General features: G+C 39.6%; 1 protein-coding gene across 2 annotated transcripts in view; it reads right to left on the reverse strand.

Moving 5' to 3' along the window:
- The window catches only part of PTPN13 (protein tyrosine phosphatase non-receptor type 13), a 209,290-nt gene that overhangs the window by 183,168 nt on the left and 324 nt on the right, over window positions 1-25,798 (reverse strand). Inside the window, exon 1 of one of the 2 annotated variants that reach the window (XM_047798554.1) lies at window positions 25,060-25,275. The exons of the other annotated variant lie outside the window; for it this stretch is intronic. Coding sequence (XP_047654510.1) covers window positions 25,060-25,138 — 79 coding nt within the window. The 5' untranslated portion in view covers window positions 25,139-25,275. Of the gene's footprint in view, window positions 1-25,059; window positions 25,276-25,798 lie in introns of those variants that run through there. 2 annotated transcript variants of the gene reach the window in all.

Genomic DNA, 25,798 nt, shown 5'->3' on the forward strand with positions numbered 1-25,798 from the left:
AAAAATGGGCAAAAGACTGAACAGTCATTTCTCCAAAGAAGATACACAGTTGCCAACGAACACAGGAAAAATTGCCCAACATCACTGATTATTAGAGAAATGCAAATGAAAACTACTGCAAGGTAGCACCTCACACCAGTCAGAATGGCCATCATTAATAAGTCCACAATAACAAATGCTGGAGAAGGTGTGGAGAAAAGGGAACCCTCCTGCTCTGTTGGTGGGAATGTAAATTGGTACAACCACTATGGAAAACAGTATGGAGGTGCCTTAGAAAACTATACACATAACTACCATATGACCCAGCAATCCCACTCTTGGGAATATATCAGGACAAAGGTTTCCTTGAAAAAGACACATGCACCCGCATGTTCAATGCAGCACTATTCACAATAGTCAAGACTTGGAAACAATCTAATGTCCATCAACAGATGAATGGATTAAGAAGACGTGGTACATATACACAACGGGATATTACTCAGCCATAAACAAGAGCAAAATAATACCATTTGGAGCAACATGTATGGAACTAGAGAGCTCATACTAAGTAAGTCAGAAAGAGAAAGACAAATACCATACAATACCACTTATATCTAGAATCTAATACACAACACATAAGAAAATATAAGCACATTAAAAAGTAACCATCTTTTTTTTTCTCTTTCTATGGCTGCACCTACAGCATATGGAAGATCCTGAGTAGAGACTGACATGGAGCTGCAGCTGAGGCCACAGCCAGAGCCACACTGGATGTGAGCCACATCCGTGACCTCTGCTGCAGCTCATGGCAATGCCAAATCCTTAACCCAATGACTGAGGCCAGTGATCGAACCCTCATCCTCATGGGAGACTATGTTGGGTTCCTAACCTGCTGAACCACAATACGAACTCCCAGAGTACCAATCTCTACCCACAGGTCTTTTTAAACCATTCTCACGGGATGTCAACATTACTGATATTAGTACAAGTCGAATAACTTTTTCCTCCGGTTGCCTGATCTTGTAAGTAAAATATTATGACTATTATTTTAAAATGGGCGAGAAAAATCATTAAATAACTTAAGGCTGTATTCCAACTGGCTGGTTAGAGACCGAGCTGAGGTGACATAAGAGGGGCTCTCTGAACTGAGCGTTTCACTGCCTCTGGACAGACAAGCATGTGTTTTCTCTTCCCTAACTCCAGAGGGCATATCCTGAACTGTGGGAAGCTAAAAACAGACATCTGAACTCACTGGCTCCTGTATCTGTGTAAACTTTACATTTAAAAAAAAAAAATTAAGAGTTAATAGGTCACCTTAAGTGACCTTGACCATCCAACTAGGAATAATCTGTGATAAAGACATAAGGGGAGTTCCCGTCCGTCGTGGCGCAGTGGTTAACGAATCCGACTAGGAACCATGACCTTGCGGGTTTGATCCCTGCCCTTGCTCAGTGGGTTAATGATCCGGCGTTGCCGTGAGCTGTGGTGTAGGTCGCAGACGCGGCTCGGATCCCGCGTTGCTGTGGCGTAGGCCAGTGGCTACAGCTCCGATTCGACCCCTAGCCTGGGAACCTCTGGGAGCGGCCCAAGAAATGGCAAAGCCAAAAAAAAAAAAAAAAAGACATAAGGCATTAATGCCATCTGCCAAGCAGTCTGCCAGCTCCTCTTTGTTCTTTCCTCCTTGACTCTTTACTTGACCCTCTGTCCTGTGATCCCCGTTCTATACCACCTGCGCCTCCCCTGGGAAGGCAGCATAGAAGAATGGTCAAGCACCTGAGCTTCAGAATCGGAATGAGCGTAAGTCACTGCTCCTCCCTTTAACAGCTCAATCATCTTGGACAAGTTATTTTACCCTCCTATAGCTTCCCCTCCTCATCTGTAATAGGAAAAGAATGGTAATTAAAAGGTTGGATGGATTAAATGAAATGATGTAGGTAAAACTCCTTACCCAGGGTAAGTGGTCAAAACGTTAGATATTATTTCATAACTGCATTTGGGGATTCTTATAGAGTGGGCCTACCAAACTACTTCTCTCAGCCTTTTCTGTATTACTTTTTAAAAGACATTTAAGTATTAACCAAAATATATAAGGAGTTCCCTGGTGATGTAGTGGTTGGGATGTGGCACTTTCACCGCTGTGGCCGGGTTCAAACCCTGGTCTGGGAACTGAGATCTCACATTAAGCTGTGGCATATGCTGTGGTAAAGAGGGGAGAGGGAGAGAGAGAGGGAGGAAGGAAAGGAGGGAGGGAGGAAGGAGAAATACCATATATATTTAGCACCGTCGTTAGCCTTCCATTTGGTATCATTTCCCTTCTGCCTGAAGGACTTCATCATTTCTTGGTCCGCTGCTGCTGAACTCTTTCTGCTATTGTTCTCTCTGAAAAAGTCTTCATTTCGTTTCATTTTTTAGAAGGTTTTTATTGGGTGCAGAATTCTCGGCTGACAGTTTCTTTCAGTGATTTAAAGACGCTGCTGACCATCTTCTTGTTCGCATTGTTTCAAGACAAAAACACTGTCATCCTTATTTTTATTCCTTTTTATTTCTTTGGTTGCCTTTAAGATCGTCGTCTTTAGGAGTTCCCACTGTGGGGCACAATGAGATGGGTGGCATCTTTGCAGTGCCAGGATGCAGGTTGCATCCCCAGCCTGGCACAGTGGGTTAAAGGTTGCATCTGCGGCTGGGATCTGATCCCTGGCCTGGGAACTCAATATGCTGCGGGACGGCCAAAAAAGAAAAAAGGTCTTCTCTTCATCACAGGTTTTGAACCGTTTGAATATGATGTGCCTTGGTGTAATTTTCTTTGTGGTCCTTACACTTGGGGCTCATTAAGATTCTGAAGTATGTGTTTATAGTTTCCATCAAAGTTGGGAAAGCTTCAGCCATTATTTATTCAAATCTTTTTTCATCATTGCCTTCTTTTTCCTCTCCTTTAGGAATTCAAATTTCATGTATATTAGGCTACCTGAAGTTATCTCCCATTTCACTGCTCTGTTCACTTTTTAAAATGATTTTTCTTAGTGTTTCATTTTGAATATTTATATTGGTACATCTTCAAGCTTACTAATATTTTCTTCCTTAATGATTAATCTGTCATTAATCCCATCCCATGTATTCATTTCAGAGTTACAGTTTTCATATTTAAAATTCAATGTATTCCTACTAACTTTTTGTGCATACGGAATATAGTTATACAAACTATTTAATGTACTTCTCTGCTAATTCTAACCTCTGGGTCAGTTCTGAGTCAGTCGGGTTGATTTATCTTCTCGTTATAGGTCAAATTTCCCTGCTTCCTTGCGTGCCTGGAAATTTTTGACTGGATGCCATGTATTCTACATTTTATCTTGTTGGATGCTGAATATGTTTATAAACACTGAGTTTTGTTTAGGGGTCAAATTAAATTTTTTGAGAACTTTTAAGTCTGATCCCTCAGGTGTAGCTTTTGGTAGCCTGGCCCAGACCCATGCTCAGTCCAGAGCTCACTGGGGGGAAGAGTCTTCTGTGTACTCTACCTAATAGCCTGTGAATCTTGAGGTTTTCCACCCCAGTCTGTGGGAACAGGCACTCTTCCCAGCTCTCCTGAAGTACACAAGTACTGTTCCCTCTAATCCTTTGGGATGGTTCCTCTCCAGCTCAGGAGGTTTCCTCACACACATTGAGAACCCAGCTGAATACTCAGAGTGGACCCCTGAGAATCTCCAGGTTCTCTCTCTCCGCAATTCTCACGTCCCCGCCGCTCTGCCTATTACCTCCAGCTGCCTTACTTAGTCTCCCTAGATTTTCGGCAACACGTCCTGAATTCAGGGTGTCCGCCACTTGCCACCTGGTTTCCCATACCTTGCCTCACAGCCCAGAAATCTCGCAAGTTAGTCAGCTGAGAGCCATGAGGTTCACCTTGTTTCTGTCTCTCAGGGACATCACTGTTTTTCAGGGCCTGCTGTCCGCTGTCTTAATTGGTGTTTCCAATATCTTGTCTGTTTTTTCGTTATTGCGGACTGAGGGATAAATCTCGTCTCTGTTATCCATTTGGCCAGAAGAGGAAGTTTCACTAGTTTATTATGTTTATTTCTCTGCAATGAGCCACTGTAAATGGCATCTCAGTTCTCTCATCCCTCTGATGCACTGGGGTCAAATCTTACATGGTTATGAGGCTGTCCTTTTGATTATTTCTGTGTGAGTCTTTTCACTAACTGCCTTAAAGGCAGTCATTCTTCTGTATAAAAAGCGCATTTGAATGAAATAGTACTGAGGCTAAGGAAGTTTAAGGCTATGGGGAAGAATGTCTAGAAGTTTGTGCAGCTAAGTAAGTCACGTGATTTTCATTCTATACAGTTTTTATATGAAGGATTTTTCTCTGATAACTTTTGCAAATGAAAAGAACATTCATGGGGGTAGTGTGGAGATACTGAATGTGGAGACAGGAAATAGAAAGAATGATAGACTTTGAGAAAGAAATAAATGCAATAAGAGTAAAATTTTGCTAAGAAAAATCATGGAAACCATGTCTCTGATACATTTTCACAGCAGACATTGTCCTCCAGGTATTTTAGGAATAGTGTTCTTTCCTTTATTCCTACACAAAAATCCTTATCATCCAATTGATATGCTAAAGTGAAATACTAATCAAGGCAGACAGCTGGAAACATTTTCATCATTATTATCCCTTTTTTTTTTTTTGTCTTTTTAGGGCTGCACCCATGGCATATGGAGGTTCCCAGGCTAGGGGTTGAATCGAGCTACATACAGCTGCTGGCCTACACCAGAGCCACAGCAATGCCAGATCCGAGCTGAGTCTGCATAGCTCACAGCCACACCGGATCCTTAACCCACTGAGACAGGCCAGGGATCAAACCTGCAACCTCATGGTTCCTAATCGGATTCTTTAACCACTGTGCCACAACGGGAACTCCTTCATTTTGTTCCTTAATAAACAGAATATGGCACATTAGTCAAGGTGAGGTAGTTAAGATAATCAAGGTAGTTAAGATAAACAGGCTGCATACTGGTGGCCCAGGGGCTTTACATGTCCTGCAGACATGTTGTGTTTGGCCCACAGAGGAATGGCCCACGTGCCTTTTTTTTTTCCCCCCCACAAAAGTGTGAATTTGTGGCCAGTATTTAGAAATTTGAAAGATTCACAAATTGGAGAGATTTCATACGAAAATCTTATGAAAACAGGAGCTATAGCAGCACTGAAGGTGGGTAGCTGATTGCTAGAAAGATACAATGAAAAGTGTATTATTTTCTACCAGTTGTAGGAAAGCTGTATGTGGGGCCACATTTTAAAACTATAGATTCCTGGAGTTCCCATCATGGCTCAGTGGTTAACGAACCTGACTAGCATCCATGAGGATGTGGGTCTGATCCCTGGCCTCGCTCAGGGGGTTAAGGATCTGGCATTGCCCTGAGCTGTGTGGGTGGCAGAGGTGGCTCAGATCCCGTGCTGCTATGGCTCCGGCATAAGCTGGCGGCTACAGATCTGATTCGACCCCTAGCTTGGGCACCTCCATATGCCGTGGCTGCGTCCCTAAAAAGACAAATAAAAAATAAAACTATAGATTCCTGGGGGTCTAGAAAGTATCTCAAAATGTTTCTTTTTAACCAATTCATAGATAATCCAAAGACAGCTCACATTTGGAAACTACAATCTACCCTACCTCTCTACCTATGTTTCAAAAGGTTCACATAAAAGGAGACATAATTACAGAGAGCTAAAACGGTGCTATTAGAAAATTATGCTCTGACACACTTTTCCTCCCAATGCACTCATTTAAGCAGTTAAAAAAAAATATGAACTTTTGGTATACAGTAAGAGTAATTCCATATTTAGTCTTTAGTTTTCACGCTTAAACCAAGAACACCAGAAGAGCAAGCCTGTTAAAAAAAAATTATTGCGAACTATATCTAGTTACTTGTGATGGAATGTGATGGAGGATAATGTGAGAAAAATAATGTGTGTGTGTGTATGACTGGGTCACTTTGCTGTACAACAGAAACTGACAGAACAATGTAAATCAACTATAATAGAAAAAAATAACCTAAAAAAATTGCTATGCACGAAGTTTCTATATACCAAAAATTTCTATATATTGGGGTTTCTTTCTAACTCAGCGCTCAACAGGAGAAGAGAAATAGATCTAAGCTCCCCTTCCAAGTGTCAAATGATCCAGCTTCAGCTGTACTGAATATTTATCAACCTCAGTTAAAAGAAAATTCTCAACAAACAAAACCCTATATTAATGGTAAGATGTTCAAGTTTCCTTTTACTACTGACAGATTTCTAACAGTAACAAAATAATGGAGTTTAACAGGTCAATAAGTGTGAGAAATGTTTGACCAATGAGGTGATTTGAACTGGGGTAGGGGGGAGAAAGCCAGAAAAATAAAGATGTATTATTTAATATAGAGAACAAGAAGACTTTGTGTAAATTATTTCCGAAAGCAAAGAACTTTTGAGCATACTAAGAGACTAACATGTCAAGCTTCCCATTAGGGAATACTAAAACATCAGTTTGGCACATCATTTATTAATATTTTGACCTGCCTCTGGTGACATTACTGAAAATGAAGGCTACAGAAGAGCACCCCAGGAGGGGACCCAGAGATAGGAAGAGAGGAAGGACTTGCCTTTCAATTTTTGGACTTTTCAATCCTGTGCAACAGAGATGTTTTACCTATTCTAAAAATTAAGATACTTAAAAATAATAAAACAACCTTTACCTGCTATCATAATTTAAGCCAATGGGCAATGAAACTGTTTACTTGATGAAAGAGCTTCATGATCACCTAACCATTTGCATGAGAATGGTATACAAGTCTTAAGTGGGAAAAAAAAAAAAGAATGTGAGGATGGTTAAGGGAAAAGGGTAACAGAGTTTTTGTTTCAAAATATTCAAGGACATAAATTCCACTTTCCCAACTAAGAACAAATGCCAACCAATTTATATTGTGAGTGAATTTAAAAATTTTAAAACCGTACGATCAACTAAAATTTAGAAACTTTCGGGGGTACTCTTCTCTGACTTTTATACCACCACATACAAAGCATGCAGCCCACTGAAAGAGTGGATTCAAAGGAGAATAAGAGAAACTTTGTTGGCAGTTACCAACAAGTCAGGGCTCTGTAAATACAGCTGCCAACCAAACCAAAGGACAATTTTTAAATGCACTACGAATAGAATGGAGAGTTGATCATAAACTATTCTTAATGACCATACCTTAATAAGATCATTTCTTCTAACCTTGAACTAAAGCTACAAATGATTTTCACCATTAAAATTATCTAGCGTGAAAAAAAAATTATCTAGTGTGTAACAATTAAGTACATAGGCACTGGGATCAGATTACTTAGATTCAAAATGCTGGCTCTTCCAATTAATTATCTATAATTACTTTGGGCAAATTAATCTGTTTCCTTATTTGAAAAAAATGGAGATATTAGTAGTATCTACCTTAAAGCAGTTTTGAGGAATGAATTTTTTACTAAACAGAACGTTTTGTAAGTGTGCATTGTTATCAAACATCCCTATGAAAAGTAACCCAACCTCAACTACATGCTCTAGGTTTTCTAAAGCACCGGCTAAAAGGAGTTCCCCTTGCGGCTCAGTGGTCACAAACCCGACTAATAATCACGAGGATGCAGGTTCAGTCCCTGGCCATGAAGATCTGGCGTTGCCGTGATCTGTGGTGTAGGTCACAGACACGGCTTGGATCCTGCATTGCTGGGGCTGTGGCATAGGCTGGCAGCTGTAGCTCCGATTCAACCCCTAGCCTGGGAACTTCCAGATGCCATGGGTGCAGCCCTAAAAAGAAGAATAAGAAAAAAAGCATTGGAAAAAATAATTTAGTGTATTACAATCAGTAAGCCCCTTCCTTAGTTAAAAAAAAAAAAAAAAAAAACTTCAGGCAAAACATCATAATCTATTTCTCAACAGAATAAATTCTACACGTGAGAAGAATTCATGAATTCTCCACAATCTAATACTTCTACTCCTAAAACACGTTGTTTTTCCTCATATATCACTTGAGGCATTTTTAGGTTTTTTTTCTGGGCTTTTTAACATTAAAAGTTTTTATAAAAAGCAAGGCAAAACAAAAACTATGGCTATTATCATGCTTTGTTTACCAAGCTTTATCTTTTTCCTATTAAACATTCTATTTTCATGTTATAAAACAACCTCTTGTCAACCTAATTTTTGATGGTCACAAAATTCCATCATAAGGATTTAAGAAAACTTTAAAGCATTCCTCCTCTGTAAACTGTTGTTTCCAATTTTATACCGTTACAAACCAGGCGGTGATGCGCATTTAAACATTCTTAAAAGATTTCCAAAAGGATACTTTTTTGTCTTTACTCAACAGTTTGTAGGAATTGGATGCTGGAAAACCACAGGAGAGTGGGAGGAGACCTGGGGCGGGGCGGGCGGCTGCAGAGCAGATGCACTGCATTAGGAGAATGGGGTCAAAGCTCAGATCCAACTTCGTCAACTCAGAAGCCAGTGCAGACTCCCGAGTTTTCTTTCGTATTTTCTATGCAAGCTGAAGCGATTTCCTGCTTCTCCTCGAAAGTGCTTGTTTTAAAAGATACTACTCATGTGAGAAGTTATGGTTAAGATAATTGACTTTGGAGTCAGACCTGGATTCAAAATCCCTGCTTCATCGCCAACCAGTGGTGTGACCTATGGCAACTCATTAAGCCTCTCTGAGCCTCAGTTTTCTCATCTGTAAAATAACGTCTATCTCACAGATTGGAAAGAGAAATAATTTTCTATTTTACATTCTTAAAACAGTACCTAGCACACAGTAAATATACAAACAGTACCTTGTTATTACAACCATTTTCACTATTCCTTTAGGTATTTGAAAGAGACTGTAAACACACATGCGTGGTTTGTGTTTAAATTACTGCCTTTATCTATAGCTTACGAGGGCACAGGTACATATTTACAAACTGTTGCATCATGTAACTAGCTTTTAAAATACTGTTCAGTCTAATGAGCTGTCACAACATGGAGATATGAAAACCCTTTTGATGTCCCTCATTAGGACAGTAAAAGAGGATTTAAATAGCTTTCTAAAATATTAATTGGAGTTTCTGCTATGGTGCAATAGGAGCACAGGGTCGCAAGTTCGATCCCCACACAGTGGGTTAAGGATCCGGCATTGCCGCAGCTGCAGCTTAGGTCATGAACACAGCTCAGATCTGATTCCTGGCCCGGAATATACCATGGGGCGGCCAAAAAAGAGAAAAAATATATATTAATAGTTTTAAAGGTATCATAAACATGAATTTTGCTATTTACAGCATATACCATTGACGCTTTCTGAGACAGTTAAGAAATTCTTTTTTTTTTTTTTGCTAAGAAATTCTTAAGTGTTCTTCACATGATTAGAAGGTCAAATATATTTAAAAGGTGCTATCCAAGCAAACCAGGAATAGTTTATAAGCTATAGTAACATTATTTCCACTAGACTTCTTTTTCTTAGAACTATTTGGTAATATAAAAAGCAGAAAAGGAAAACATACCAGCCACCATTACGTATAGTTTACTAATTAAGGCAATGGTAATTAATCCTTTAGATGATCTGGCCAGCTAAGACACTAGTTTTAGAGGCCTACACTGAATTTTGCTATTACCTAACAATCAGGTGACTTTAGGCCATCAACCAAGTATGTGCAGATAGATGAGAAGTTTTGTAATATGCTATTTTGAGAATTAAAAAATAAATCAAGGAGCTCCCTTGTGGCACAGTGGGTTAAGAATCCATGACTGTCAGGTTGCTGCTGTGGCCTGGGTTCGATCTCTGGCCTGGAAACTTCCACATGCCTCAGGCACAGCCAAAAAAAAATTTCACTAAATAAATAAAGGCCGGAATTGGTAAAATATTAAACATATTTTTGAATTCTACTTGTTACATCACACTTGGTAAAGTAGATAAAACATTTGCGTTAAAGATGGAAATTAGAGTTCCAAAAAAATTTTAGGGGTTGATATCTGCCAAGTATAATGCCAGGGCAATTTACAAAAGAGATTCCCACTTACTTTGTAATTTTGAATCCTAGTGATAGCATGACAATAAAATAAGTATAAAGGTTGACAGTAAAGTCACACTAAGTAACAAAAAACCCAACTATTATGACACAATATTGAACAACAGGATGAGATTTTTTAAACGCTTCTTCTGTATTTATAGTTTAGATGGCTCCTTTAAATACAATCCCCAATTCCAGATTCAGTGACTAATCTGTAGACCAAGCAGTAACTAATTCACATAGCACTTTGAACAGAACAAACACCACACACACTTTGCTCAGAGTCAGCTTGTTCTAACAAGCGGCAGACAGCGGCAGATGATAAATATCTTTGATTCCGTCAAAAGTTGGCTTCTTGAGCAAATTCAGAATATGCTGAGTAAAATCACTTCCTAGTTCAACCAATCTTCCCAGACTTGCTCTGAGTTCTTCATTACTCTATGCCCCATGTTTTATTTGACCACTGAAGATTCTAACGGCCCCTATACCCTACGCTTCATTTTCAACTTCAAGGTGATAAGGCCTATACATCCTCCATCCATCTCCCATCACATTCCCAACAATGATTTATTTCTAGCCTTTACATTTCTCTTCATACTTCCACTTCTCAGCACTACCAAATCATACTGAAAAGCAGATAAGCTTGCCTCTTCTGACAACACTTTCTGAAGATAACTGCGTTAAGTATAAATTCTCTTACAGAACCCTATTTTCACTTCTATTCATCAACAGGTTTACATCTACCTTTGTAACATTCCCTTCAGTTTTACAGAAACAGCTCTTCTCTTCCTGACTAAAGCTAACACTCTACCTAGGGCTCATTCCTTCCCATCCAGCCAGAGCCTCATAAAAGATGACTCTCTTTCACTCTTTCTGGAATTTTAAGCCTCTTAATCTCATAGAATCTCTTCTTTTGCCATTTTCAATCTTACAAAGACATTTTTTTCTGACCGATAAAATCTCCCAGATCATCCAAATCTCTGGAAATTTCACCAATTTGGACACCAAATACCACCCACCACTTCAATTTCCCAGTTTTCTCATCAGTATAGTAAGATGGTTGTTTTGAAGACATTAACATCCTAGTGATCCCACGGTCCTTTTTCTTCTGCTCTTTCAGCATCTTGCTGGGGCTCCCGAGGCATCTGCAGCTAATATTGGCGACACACTCCTTGACAAACTCTCCTGACGCGCTGTCTTTGACATCACACTTTCGTAGCTCTTTCGTTCTTTTGACACTTCCTTCTCTGTCCCCCCATTCTTCTCACTCTCACAGGCATCTCCAGCACTTCTTTTACCACCTCCTTTCTCCTGAATTGACTGACTCACTCGAACTTTTACTCTGCTCTGTGATACACCATGCTTGTTTCTGGACATCTCATAATGTCTTCAAGATAGTTCAAGCTCTCCCCAACTGAATCCTTTGATTAAGCCACATTTTCTTCCTTAAAACTTTTACTGCATTTACTGTTTCTTTTCTAAAGTTTTAGAAAATAAGCCACAGCCCACAGCAACTCAGGATCTGAGTCACGTCTGTGGCCTACACTGCAGCTTGAGGCAACACCAGATCCTTTAACCCACTGAGAGAGGCCAGGGATTGAACCCACATCCTCACAGATACTAGTCAGGTTCTTAACCTGCTGAGCAACAATAGGAACTCCTAATATTTTATTTTCTTGGCCATGCCTGAAGCATGCAGGAGTTCCTGCGACAGGGACTGAAACTGTGCCATAGCAGTGACAATGCTAAATCCTTAACCCACTGAACCACAAGGGAACTCCTTATTCATTGTTTTGTAACATATAATGGTTTCCTAACTTTCTTATTTGCATTTTTTTTTAAACCTAGATTTTAAGGTGTTTTCTCCTCTACCCACCCCACCCCCCTTTTAAGGTCACACCTGCAGCATATGGAAGTTCTCAGGCTAGGGGTTGAAGTGGAGCCACAGACCTACACCACAGCCACAGCAAAGCCAGAACCAAGCCACATTTACGACTTATGCTGCAGCTTGCTGTAATGCCAGGTCCTCAACCCACTGAGCAAGCCCAGGGGTTGAACCTAGATCCTCACGGACACTACGTCAAGTTCTTAACCTGCTGAGCTACAATGGGAACTCCAGATTTTAAGGTTTTTGGGTAGGAACCATTTTCCTTTTATTTTTTAGTATTTCTCAATATACACAAAAGAATTCTCAACATAGAGCAGTCAAGCACTTTTATACTGTAACTTTGTTTAGATGAGAAATAAAAGACATCACAACAAAAATTAACTTATATTACTTGTAAAATATTTTTAATTGTTGCAGTTTAACTATAGTCAATTAAATATGTAGGGTTTCTTTCTACAAATTTCCATATTTTTCACATATTCAAGGGGGCATGGCAGAGCTGTCCACTTTATTTCCTGTAAGATGTCAACCATGTTAGTTCTAAAGTAATCTACTTATAGCTACTATGTCTAAAAAGATCTTACACATAAAATATCTGATAACCAAAGCATCATCAGTGAATAATCAAAACAATATACTCGATAGGCTTGGGAGTTCCCGTGGTGGCACAATGGGAACAAAACTGACTAGGAACCATGAGGTTGCGGGTTCAAACCCTGACATAAATAAATAAATAAATAATACACTAGATAGGCTAAAATCTGGGTGAATAAAAAGATAAGCCAAGCTTTTTTTCTCAGTATAATTAATATTTCTTAGGTTGCTATGTTGCCCAATTTACATAGATGAAAAGGAAAGTGAAAGGGACAGAATTCTTACAAACTGAACCCATGGACTGTGCCCAAGCATTTTATATGTGTAATGACACAGGAATAAAGCTCATGGAACCTCACGAATTAGATATTATTATTTCCACTTACATATCAGACACAGAGATTCAATTACTTATCCAGTAAGACTCTAATTAACAAAAGAGCTAAAATGCAAACTAAAGACTATCTCAATTTAAAATCTGTGCTCTTTCGACTTACTGTATTGAGTCCAGATTTCTTTCTTTCTTTTTTTTTTGTCTTTTTCCAGGGCACCTGCAGCATATGAAGGTTCCCAGGCTAGGGGTAGAATCAGAGCTGTAGCCGCTGGCCTACGCCAGAGCCCCAGCAACTTGGGATCAGAGCCGCATCTGCGACCTACACCACAGCTCATGGCAACGGGCCATATCCTTAACTCACTGAGCGAGGCCAGGGATCCAACCTGCAACCTTATGGTTCCTAGTCAGATTCGTTAACCACTGAGCCGCGACAGGAACTCCCGAGTACAGATTTATTTCAATGTGAATAACAAACCATGACACGACCTAGATTTAGTTTTCATAAAAGCAAAACACTTAAGCAAGGACATAAGTATACCACTTTTTCTTGTCTTTTCAAAGAGTGACAATAACTCAATATTTCAATGGTAGGTCAAATTCTTTAAATTTTATGAATGATACACATTTATTACAAGGACTTAAGTATCAAACAATGCAAAGTACTAAATAATCTTTTTAATGGTATTATTTATTACTCGATGAATTTTATTACATTTATAGTTGTACAATGATCATCACAACCAAATTTTATAGCATTTCCATCCCAAACCCCCAGAGCATCCCCCCACCCCCACAACCTGTCTCATTTGGAAACTGTAAGTTTTTCAAAGTGTGTGAGTCAGTATCTGCTCTGCAAAGAAGTTCATTGTGCCCTTTTTTAAGATTCTACATGTAAGTGATAGCATTTGATGTTGGTGTCTCACCATCTGACTTCACTTAGCATAATTTCTAGGTCCCTCCGTGTTGCTAAAAATGCCGTTATTTCGTTCCTTTTAATGGCTGAGTAATATTCCATTGCGTATATGTACCACATCTTCTTGATCCACTCCTCTGTCGATGGACGTTTAGGTCGTTTCCATGTCTTGGCTATTGAAAATAGTGCTGCAATGAACACCGGAGTACAGGCATCTTTGCTAGTCATGGTTTTCTCTGGATAGATGCCCAGGAGTGGGATTGCTGGATCAAATGGTAGTTCTATGTTTAGTTTTCTGAGGAATCGCCATACTGCTTTCCAAATGGTTGCACCCATTTACAATCCCACCAACAGTGTAATAGGGTTCCTTTTTCTCCACACCCTCTCCAGCACTGATCGTTTGTAGACTTTAGGATGATGGCCATTCTGGCTGGTGTAAGGTGGTACCTCAGAGTGGTTTTGATGTGCATTTCTCTAATAATGAGTGACGTTGAACATCTTTTCATACGTTTTTTGGCCATCTGTATGTCTTGTTTGGAGAAATGTCTGCTTAGATCTTCTGCCCATTTTTTGATGGTTTTTTTGTTGTTGTTATTGAGCTGCAGAAGGTGTTCATAAATGTTGGAGATTAATCCCTTGTCAGTCACTTCATTTGCAAATATTTTCTCCCACTCTGTGGGTTGTCTTTTTGTTTTGTTTAGGGTTTCCTTTGCTGTGCAGAAACTTTTAAGTTTAATTAAGTCCCATTTGTTTATTTTTGGTTTTACTGTCATTACTCTAGGAGGCGGATCTGAGAAGATGCTGCTGTGGTCTATGTCAGAGAGTGATTGGCCTATGTTTTCCTCTAAGAGTTTTATAGCATCCGGTTTTATATTAAGGTCTTTACTCCATTTTGAGTTTATTTTTGTGCATGGTGTTAGGAAGTGTTCTAATTTCATTCTTTTACATGTAGCTGTCCAGTTTTTCCAGCACCACTCATTGAAGGGGCTGTCTTTTGTCCATTATATATTCCTACCTCCTTTGTCATAGATCAGTTGACTGTCACAGTACTAAATAATCTTAATGGCTGTGAACCAGACTCCACAGAGAGAAAGTCCAGTTTCTTTTTTCTTTCTTTCTTTTCTTTTTTTAGGGCCATACCCGCAGCATATCGAGGTTCCCAGACTAGGGGTCAAATTGGAGCTATAGCTGCCAGCCTATGTCACAGCCACAGCAACACCAGATCTGAGCTGAGTCTGCAACCTACACCACAGCTCACAGCAGCGCCAGATCTTTAACCCACTGAGCAAGGCCAGGGAGCAAACTTGCATCCTTATGGATACCAGTCGGATTTGTTTCTGCTGAGCCACGACAGGAATTCCTTAAGTCCAGTTTCTTAATTATCTTCTAGGTCAAGGCACTTTAATTAGTATAACTTATGTGTTTAGCTATCAAGTGGTAAGTCAATAAAACCAAGCTCCCCTTCGCCCTCCAAAGCCTAGCATAGGTTCTATAATTTATCCATATGTACTGCACCCAAATTCTATTCAACTGAGGGAGAGAGTGGGATGGACTGGGCGTTTGGGGTTAGTAAATATAAGTTATTACTTTTACAATGGATAAGCAATGAGGTCCCACTGTATAGCACAGGGAACTATATCCAGTCTCTTGGAACAGACCATGATGGAAGATGATATAAGAAAAAGAAATGTGTGTGTGTGTGTGTGTGTGTGTGTGTGTGTGTGTATGACTGGGTCATTTTGCTATACAGCAGAAATTGGCACAACTGTACTTTAATTTCAAAAATGTTTCAACCCCTAGCCTGGAACCTCCATATGCTGTGGGTGTGGCCCTAAAAAGACAAAAATAAAATTAAAAATGTAAAAAAAAATTAAAAAAAATTAACTGAAAAAATAAAGTACAAGATGAAAGGGAAAAAAATTTCCATTAAACTGGAAACAGAGACCAGATGTTAGGAGGTCTACAAAAACAATAACTGGAGCCTCAGTATCTACAGTGTTCAGCTAGTTTTGGGACAGCCAAGTGCCCAGCAAAAAATTACAATTCCCAGCATTCCTTAACATATAGTTTACCAATATAAACTCACCAGATAAGGCTTTCAAGAAAATTCTTTAAAAGGATCTGACTCAGTGGGAAGGCACTTCCTTTTTTGCCATCACCCCCACCTCTCCCATGTTCTGTCTGACTTGAAGGACAATTTTCAATAGAATGCTAGCAGCCACTTCGCACCAATGAGACCATCTCAGGATGAAAGCCATGAAGCAAAGAGGTGAAGAAGAAAAAAAGATGTCTGGGCTCATTGCCATGTCTGGAAACAGCCATACAACCTCTGGAGTAGTATGCCTGGACTTTATGTTAGAGAAAAGTAAGTCCTTATCTTCTTTAGGTCATAATTACGCTAGGTCTCTTTTCCTAACAGCCCAGTGCAATTTCTAATTGGAGGAAGCAAAGCAAATAATTCATTGCAGTGCTCGTGGAGAGGACAAGCACCAAGTTTATTTCCCAGATCAGTGCCTCGTTACGAGAGATGCTAAGAGATATACTATAAATTCTGAAGTTAAATTGTCAAATAAATGGAAATGATAGTTAGCTGCCCCTCTGTAACCAAGCTTGGATGGAAAATATTGGGGAAAAAAAAATTCCAGAAAGTACGTAAAAAGCAAGAGTTGAATTTGCTGCATGCTGGCAACTATTTACATAGTAGTTACATTGCATCTATAACTATTTACATAGTATTTACATTGTATTAGATATTATAAGTAACCTAGAGATGATTTAAAGTATGTGGGAGGATGTGGGTAGGTAACAGGCAAATACAGCATCATTTTATATAAGGGACTTGAGTATGCATGAATTTTACATCCACAGAGGTCCTGGAACCAATCCTCTGGAGAATACTGAGGGATAAGTGTATACATTATCATCTTGGAGATTCACAAGGTCTATTAGTATATTTAAAGGTTCTACAAGTGTGTACAATATAAGAATAAATGTGGACAAGTACTTACTAAAGATTTTAGGTTATGTTACAAAACACTCCTAGAGGCATGGCAACATAAGACTCACAAATATTAAGTAATATCTCTGTGATACTGTGAACATGTACTTCTTTTTTTTTTTTTTTTTTTGGCTATTTCTTGGGCCGCTTCTGCGGCATATGGAGGTTCCCAGGCTAGGGGTCTAATCAGAGTTGTAGCCACCGGCCTATGCCAGAGCCACGGCAACTCGGGATCTGAGCCGCATCTGCAACCTACACCAGAGCTCACGGCAATGCCGGATCGTTAACCCACTGAGCAAGGGCAGGGATCGAACCCGAAACCTCATGGTTCCTAGTCGGATTCATTAACCACTGCGCCACGACAGGAACTCCTGAACATGTACATTTAAATGTACTAGAATTTGTGTATCTGAGAGTGCTTTCTTTCTTTCTTTTTTTTTTTTTGTCTTTTGTATTTTTAGGGCTGCTCCTTTTTGCCTTTTCTAGGGCCCCTCCCGCGGCATATGGAGGTTCCCAGGTTAGGGGTCGAAGTGGAGCTGTAGCTGCCAGCCTACTCCAGAGCCACAGCAACGCAGGATCCGAGCCGCGTCTGCAACCTACACCACAGCTCAGGGCAACGCCGGATCGTCAACCCACTGAGCAAGGGCAGGGACCGAACCCGCAACCTCATGGTTCCTAGTCGGATTCGTTAACCACTGCGCCACGATGGGAACTCCAGACTCTCCTTTCTAATTACATTTACAATTATATTTTAAAAATCACTCCCTTTATAGTCATTTTTTCATTTCAAAAACAATTCATACATATTCAGATCATTATCCAAGTGTTTGTAAATTTTCTACAGATTATTTTTTACCTACACAACTGTTCTGTGTCTATATATCCTGTCAATAGATTAATTTACTTGACATGAGCTCAGATGATTAAAGATATGCAGCCACAGACTATTCCATTTATCTGCCCTCTTGGAAATATGCCCTGTGTATCACCGGTGCCTAGTAGAGTGCCTGGCAGAGGACAGGAATTCAAAGTACAATGACTGAATAAAGAGCAATTAAAAAGGGGGCTGGCATCAGAATGTGGTTAGGTCAGCCCAGATTCATCATCACAGCTACAAGAAAAACACTCAACTGGCTTGGTTCACCAATAGTGATTCTTTAATATCCCTATAGGTGGAAGAATAGTTATCATCCATTTTCAATTAAATTCCAGTGTCTCAATACTATCTCATTGCACTTTGAAGTTACATGAGATCTTGATATACTAACAAACATAGAGAAAGATTCAGATGAAATCTTATTTTAAAAATAAAGCTCTGGTTTTCAGCTACACGATAACTGTGATATAGTCTGTGATCACAGTAAGACATTTCCTTTCATTTAAAAACTGAAGGAAATATTAATAAAAACTGAAGGAAATTCCCATTAAATTTTAATAATGGAAAATAATATAGTGTAGATTTTTTTCATTGTAACAATAAGAATTACATAACCATGAACAGTGAAGGGTATGTTGACTTGAATTATAACTGGAATAGCAATACTGTCAGGTACTATATAACAGCACGTCCTACTTACTATTCATTTCTATATACCTACTTCTATACACAAGTAGTGCCAGAACTTCAAAGTTCTGACTCAACTAAACTGAATGGCATATAACCACATCACAGTATTAGCTAGTTTAGATTTGATAATGCAATATTTCTAAACTAAATTATATGTATTATATGTTTTTAAAACTTTCAGTTGCTTTTTTATCTAAGAGGTTCTTATTTTGAATTGATATATCGTTGATCAGTTTTTTTTTAAATAAAACATCTATTTCAGCTTTCATGAGGTCCAGCTATGAAAATACATTTTACCCTTTGTAAATTTTCATACGGTACTTAGAACACTGACGTATATTACAGGTGAATCACTGCCTAAGGCTCATCCCTTTATGTGTAGAAACCAGCAGAGCAGAAACTCGCATCAGAGTAAAATCAAAACAGACTGTATGAAGAATGAATTTAATCAACATTATGCTCAAAATAACCCCATCATATTACATCTCAGCACAACCCAAGAATATCAAAGACACTGAGGGAATGAACTTATCAATCAAACCCTTACAATAAGGGGAACTTCTGTGTCAAAATACTGATTATTTCTTTTCACTTCAACATATAGTTTTCAGAAGAGATACTTGACTACACTAAGACCTAAAATAAATAATCCCTTAGTAGTTCAAATGTCTATTTTAAAAATTACACCTTTCTGGAAAAAGTGCTTAAGTAATACTTAAATAAAGCTAAGTTTCTTAAAAGGGTTCTCTTTTTTTAAAAAATTCCCAGGCTTTGTCTTTCTTCCAAAAAATAAAATAAAATTGAATATTTTAAACACATGTTCAGATTAAACAATCACTCTAACCTGAATAATCTCTGGGATAGAACATGAGGGAAGATAATATGAGAAAAAGAATGGGAGTTCCTGTTGTGGCGCAGCAGAAATGAATCCGACTAGGAACCATGAGGTTGCGGGTTCAATCCCTGGCCTCGCTCAGTGGGTTAAGGATCTGGTGTTGCCATGAGCTGTGGTGAAGGTCGCAGACACAGCTTGGATCTGGCATTGCTGTGGCTGTGGTGTAGGCCAGCGGCTACAGCTCTGATTTAACCCCTAGCCTGGGAACTTCCATATGCTGTGCGTACAGCCCTAAAAAGCTAAAAAAAATATATATATATGTATATATATATATTTATATATATACTCATATATACATATGACTGAGTCACTTTGTTGTACAGAAGAAATTGGCACAACATTGTAAATCAACTGTACTTTCACATACAAAAAAATTATTTGACAAGAATGTTTCAATTTTGTTCCATATGTACATGAGAAGAAATAAATTAAAAGATGAAAATGATACTATATACAAAACATTCTATCAGATACCCTTTCAATAAAATAACTCTCAACATTCTGGATGCACATGTGTCTGAACTGTAGGTAGAAAAGCATGTGCTTATACAAAAAGAAATGCACCATCTACCAACAAGGAAAAAATAAAGAAGGAATACTTTTTTTTTTTTTTTATCTTTTGTCCTTTTAGGGCTGCACCCGCAGCACATGGAGGTTCCCAGGTTAGGGGTCTAATTGGAGCTACAGCTGTCGGCCTACACCACAGCAACGCTGGATCCTTAACCCACTGAGCGAGGCCAGGGATCGAACCTGCAACCTCATGGTTCCTAGTCGGATTCGTTTCTGCTGTACCTCGACGGGAACTCCTGGAATACTTTTAATTAAAAATAATTTGTGAAAAAAAAATAATAATAAAAAAATAAAAATAAAAATAATTTGTAGAGGGAATTCCGTCATGGCTCAGGGGTAGTGAACCAGACTAGGATCCGTTAGGATGCGGGTTTGATCCCTGGCCTTGCTCAGTGGGTTAAGGATCCAGTGTTGCTGTAGGTCACAGACGCAGCTCAGATCCCATGTTGCTGTGGCTGTGGTGTAGGCTGGCAGCTGCAGTTCCAGTTCAACCCCTCGTCTGGGAAATTCCACATGCCGCAGGTACGGTCATAAAAAACAAATAAATAAAAAATACTGTTTCTGTTTCTACCTATTTTAGTGTTTTTCTACTCAGAACACATTAAACCAATACCAAAAAACCCTGATTTGGAATTCCTGCTGCGGTGCAATGGGATCGTCAGTGTCTTGGGGTCTCTGGGATGCAGGATCAATCCCAGGTCCAGCGCAGTGAGTTAAGGATCCAGCGTTGCTGCAGCTGTCACTTAGGTCGAGCCTGCAGCTTGGGTCTGATCCCTGGCCCAGGAGTCCCATATGCCATGGGGCAGCCAGAAAAAAAAAAAAAAGAAAGAAAACTCTGATTTTTTTTTTTTTTTTTAGACATGCTGAATGGTACAGGCTAAGGTGCATGGCTAACTGCATGCATGGTTTCTTCAAAGCTGTGCATCACTAGTTGACAAATAGTTAATAAGACAAACATCAGAAAAATTCATGACATAGTGGTAGCTTTCAACTATCTCAAACTGTTTAAGAACCTCATTTTTGTTGAAAGAGATGCTTTCTTTTGGGGAAAAAATGAATTCGCTCATGCATCTCTATGTTCACGTTAAAATTAGCAAGATGGTTTTTGGTTGGAAAATTCAATCATATCACATGACAACAAAGTCTCCATTTGTAAAAGAAAGGAAGGACAAAAAAAAAAAAAGAGAACCTTCCCCAGATAGAAAAACCTTGAATCAAATTCCAATACTTAAACTGAAATGACAACTTGCCCTATTTCCTGAAACTGTGGTACCACACAAGGGCAACTGAGCTGGTGATTAGATTCAGAGCATACTGATATAAATAATATACATTAGGCCACTCTCAGTTAGCTCTGAAAAGGAACATTTCACAACAAGGTATAAGACTTTGTGGAAAGTGGTAACACAGGCATAAAAAATGTGGTATTTCTCTTCACTTAAACTGCTGTTGGCACAGGTTCGATGCCATGGGCGGGGCCAACAAAACAAAAACCTATCAAAATAACTATTATATATTTTAAATAATAAATCTGAAGGAAATGATATATCATGTATTTATCATTTTAGAGGATGAGAAATTGGAATAGAAAATTCAAAACTCTAGGTAAAACAGAACTCTCCATGATGAGAAAAATGTTCTATATCCCAGCTGTTTGATACAGTAGCTACTAGCCACAAGCGGTTAGTGAGCACTTAAAATGTGGGTGGTGAGAATAAGGATCTGAATTTTAAGCTGTAGCTCATGCAATTAATTTAAATTTAACCATGTGTGGGGCTCTCAAGAACTGGAGGGAAATATTTATACCTGAAATTCTGATTCGAATAGTGAAAACCCTTAGATGGGCACATACTTAGATGCTTCAGAGACCTAAGTTTATTTTTTAAAAAGTCTTATGATTTATGTAGAGGAAAGGACCATACATAGTACAATGTAAAAGTATTTCTGCAGGAAATTCCCGTTGCGGTGCAGCAGAAACTGCATCCCATGAGGACCTGGGTTTGATCTCTGGCCTTGCTCAGTGGGTTAAGGATCTGGCATTGCTGTGGCTGTGGCGTAGGCCAGCAGCAGAAGCTCCAATTCAACCCCTGGCTTGGGAACGTTCATATGCCATGGTTGTGGCCCCAAAAAGCAAAAAAAATGTTGCACCAATTGTGGGATCAAATTTTCCATACTCGCCTTCTAGAGAGGACTAGAATATCGGCAGACAAGTTGGCTCTATGTTGTAATTTCTTAGGGAGCTTCTAAAAACATGGGTGTCTGGGTCTCACTGCCCAAGATTCTGGTTTAACTGGTCTGAATCGACTCCCTGCATAAAGATTTTTAAAAGCTACCCAGGTGATTCTAACACGCAGCCAGAGTATCACTAAACTAGAAAGAAAATAAGAAACTGTATTAAGGATAGATGCAGTACGCCACCAAGGACACTCCTTTGCTGTTAGGCAAAGAGGGCCTTGCAACAACCCAGATTCAAGCCCAAACTCCTGAGGGCTATTGTGAGTTACATGCTCTGAACATTCAGGAATGATTTGGGGGTCCAACCATTAGTTTTTTGCTCTTATTGAATGTCACTGAATTATGTCAAAGAGATTAGAAAGGAAGGAAATACCCCAAATACTGCGTATCAGCTTGCCCTTGCCACTATTGTGTCTATTATTTAATTTCATCCTCAAAATACCTCGGGAGTTGAATACTATTAAATTATTTACGGATGTGGAAAGTAAATTTAAAGACATTCTCTAGAATTTGGACACATGTTTCTCAGACAGTGAAGTCCACATTCTTTATAATCCAACAGAATTCTTTCTGAGGAAGTTTGTTTCAGGCAATTTTCACACTGGAATCAAAGAAAGAAAAAGAAAGAAAAAGCAAGATTCGGTGGTGGAGCACAGGACATGGCAAACACGCTCCAACAGGTGCTTAAACCAGTTCCTGTTCCTGTATTTCCTGAGCACCTGAGAGCAAACCCTGAGAAAAACATGTCTGTGGTTCAAAATCCATACCAGCCTCTACACTAGACCATTTAAGAGTTGCTGCCTTTCTATCCCAAGTTAAACAATTGGTCTCTTACCGCCTTACAATCTGTTAGCTATAGTCATACATTCTTTGGACAGGACAGAACAGGATGCTTATTCACAGAGCCTGACACTAAAGAGGAATAAGACAGGGGTCTTAAAGATGTTTTTATTTTGCCCCTAGACTCACAAGATCACTGGAATTCCTCTTCCCGGAAGAGTTTATGGACCACGGTTTTGATGTGACCTATTTACAGTGACCATGTAACTTTAACGTAGACCATGGAATGCTCTCTATGAATTTACTCATTCAAAGCTTTTTCAATCCATTGCCTCCGTTCAACCCATCTTAATTTTCAAATTAAGGAAAGTTCTCGGAGGAAAAAATGGGAAATTCAGAGCAACAGACCCTGACCCTTCCCATCAGTGCTAATCCTTCTATCCTGAGACCCAGGAGCCTTTCTCCTTTTTCAGGTGCCTGACATTTTAAAGGGACATAAACTCAAATGAGTCACACCTGGTTACATCAGAGGCCTGACAGCAGAAAACTCACCATACTAATTCATGGCACAGACTTCTCCCAAAGCATATTCCAAAACAGGACAATGTTGACAGGAATAACTCTGCGTGTGTGTGTCTTTTTGGGGCCACACCTGTGGCATGTGGAGGTTCCCAGGCTAGGGGTTGAATCGGAGCTGTAGCCACTGGCCTACACCACAGCCACAGCAACGCCAGATCCAAGCCACATCTGTGACCTTTGTCACAGCTCACGGCACCAACGCTGGATCCCCAACTCACTGAACGAGGCCAGGGATTGAACCTGCGTCCTCATGGATGCCAGTTAGATTTGTTTCCACTGAGCCACAATGGGAACTTCAACAGGAATATCTCTTAAATGCACTGGCTTGGAGCTTGGTAGCATTTCCTTTCTATTTCAACTGGTATTAATCACAATTTAATTATACCACAGAGAAGTCTTGTAGATTATTTAAAAATTACCAACTCCTATCAAAAAAAAAAAAAGAAAAAAGAGGAAGCAGAAGCAGGGCTTGTCCCCAGGAGTCCCCTTCTCTATACGTTTGGGCTGGACAATAAGATGAGCTAGAAAAAGACATGCTTGGAGTTCCTGCTGTGGCACAGCATGTTAAGAATCCGGCATGGTCTCTTTAGCAGCACGGATGCGATCCCGACCTGGCACAGCGGGTTAAGAAGCATCCATCATTGCCACAGCTGTGGTGCAGGTCACAGCTGCTGGCTCAGATGAGCTCCCTGGCCCAGGAACTCCCATATGCCTCAGGTGGGTGCAGCCAAAAAAAAAAAAAAAACCAAAACCAAAACCAAAACCCTCAACTGATAGAGGAGAAGCTGCAAGGTCTCTCATCCATTCCTTAACCTATTAAAAGTACAATAAGGCAAAGATTAGACTTTTTTTAATAATTAAAAAATACATATATTTTACTCATTTCAAGATTGATACCTATTATCTACCAAAAACAACTGATTAACCAAGTCTCCTGTTTACTTCCTGCATATGAGGCATGCCTCCAGAAAAACACAAAGTAAGTTTTACAACTTTTGACCTCATCAGAGTATCAAAATCCATGCTTTAGACTGCCATGGTTTTAAGGGTTTGTGTACATATGTTACTTGTGGCATGAAAAGTTGAAGGTGTTTACAAATATTTTTAGACGTTGGTAATCACTCCCCAAAAAGTAAGCAGGTTTTACAAGAAAGTAAAAGTTTTGGTGGGAAAAATGTAAATTCAAAGACAAATTTACATAATACTGTAAAAAAAACACAAAAGTGAAAGACACTACAGATTAGTTCCTTTTCTTAATAACTAATCCTAGTTATTTTTCCATTTTTAATTCTAGTTTCCATCCTACCATCTCTCCCCCACATACTCCCACAAAGCCTCTAGAACATCAAAGTTAGAACACAAAGTTATTCTGAAAAAAGTATAATGAAATTAGGATTGGGCCACAAAGCAGTTGATTTGCCTCTGTAGGAATTTACTGAATCAACACATGCATGAACTTAATAAATAATACTCCTAATGATATTAACAGAAGAAATAATTTGTAGCCTAGTACCAATGCAAGCAGCCAATGAGCATGAAGCATGTTTTCACGTTGACCCTGCCAACCCAGTAACCAAGATGTTGGGAAAATACCAAAGCCTGTTTCATAAAACAAGGACTTCTAATTCTATCCCCCTCCCATCCTTTAGTAAACTCTGGAAAGCTCAATTTTAAAATGTCTAATTAGTTACCTGCGCCCTTCGACCCACAGATCAGGTGTCCTACATTTTGTTTAGGTCCCCGCCTTGAAAACAAACCCGATTGCCCCATTTTCTGAGAGGTAAACTCGGCTCCAGGCAGTTCCCAATGAAGTCACCGCGTTTATTTCTAAGATGCAATTAAACGAAAACGACACAAGGCTGTGGAAGAGATTAGCTGGAAGTGTGTGGAAGTGTCGATCAAACGTGTACGGCCAATGAAAACGTAATATTTTAGTGGTAATATCTGTTCCCGCTCCCTTTCTCCAATACAGAGACGACGGGGAGAAATGAAACTTTTGTGAAAACCTTTTTGCCTTTACCAAACTTCAGCTTTCAGTGCTACAGTATTGTGTAATGAGCGAAGGCGAGGGGGTGAGGGGTGGTTAACTCCAGCACGCAGAAAAAAGCAATAAAAGAGCTTGCATCAGGCAGTGTCTCTGCCTCTGCCCCCTCTTCCCCACCACCCCACCCCCTCTTCTCCGAGCCCTTACATATACACATTCTTCTGGGCGGCCTCTAACCACACCATGTCCACAATCATTTACAGAAATTAGAAACAGACTCCGGGAGCCCTTCCCTAAGCACGCACCGAGCAGATCTGCAGTAGCACGATGGGGCAATGTCACTCTCTATTACCCCGCAATCTCTCAGTCCTCCTCTGGGGTTTAATTCCCAAGAATCCGGCTTTCCTCCGCGGAATTCACAATCCAACTTCATCGCATCCCTCCCC

This window comes from Phacochoerus africanus, chromosome 10 (genome assembly GCF_016906955.1).
Source record: "Phacochoerus africanus isolate WHEZ1 chromosome 10, ROS_Pafr_v1, whole genome shotgun sequence".
NCBI classification, from domain to species: domain Eukaryota; kingdom Metazoa; phylum Chordata; class Mammalia; order Artiodactyla; family Suidae; genus Phacochoerus; species Phacochoerus africanus.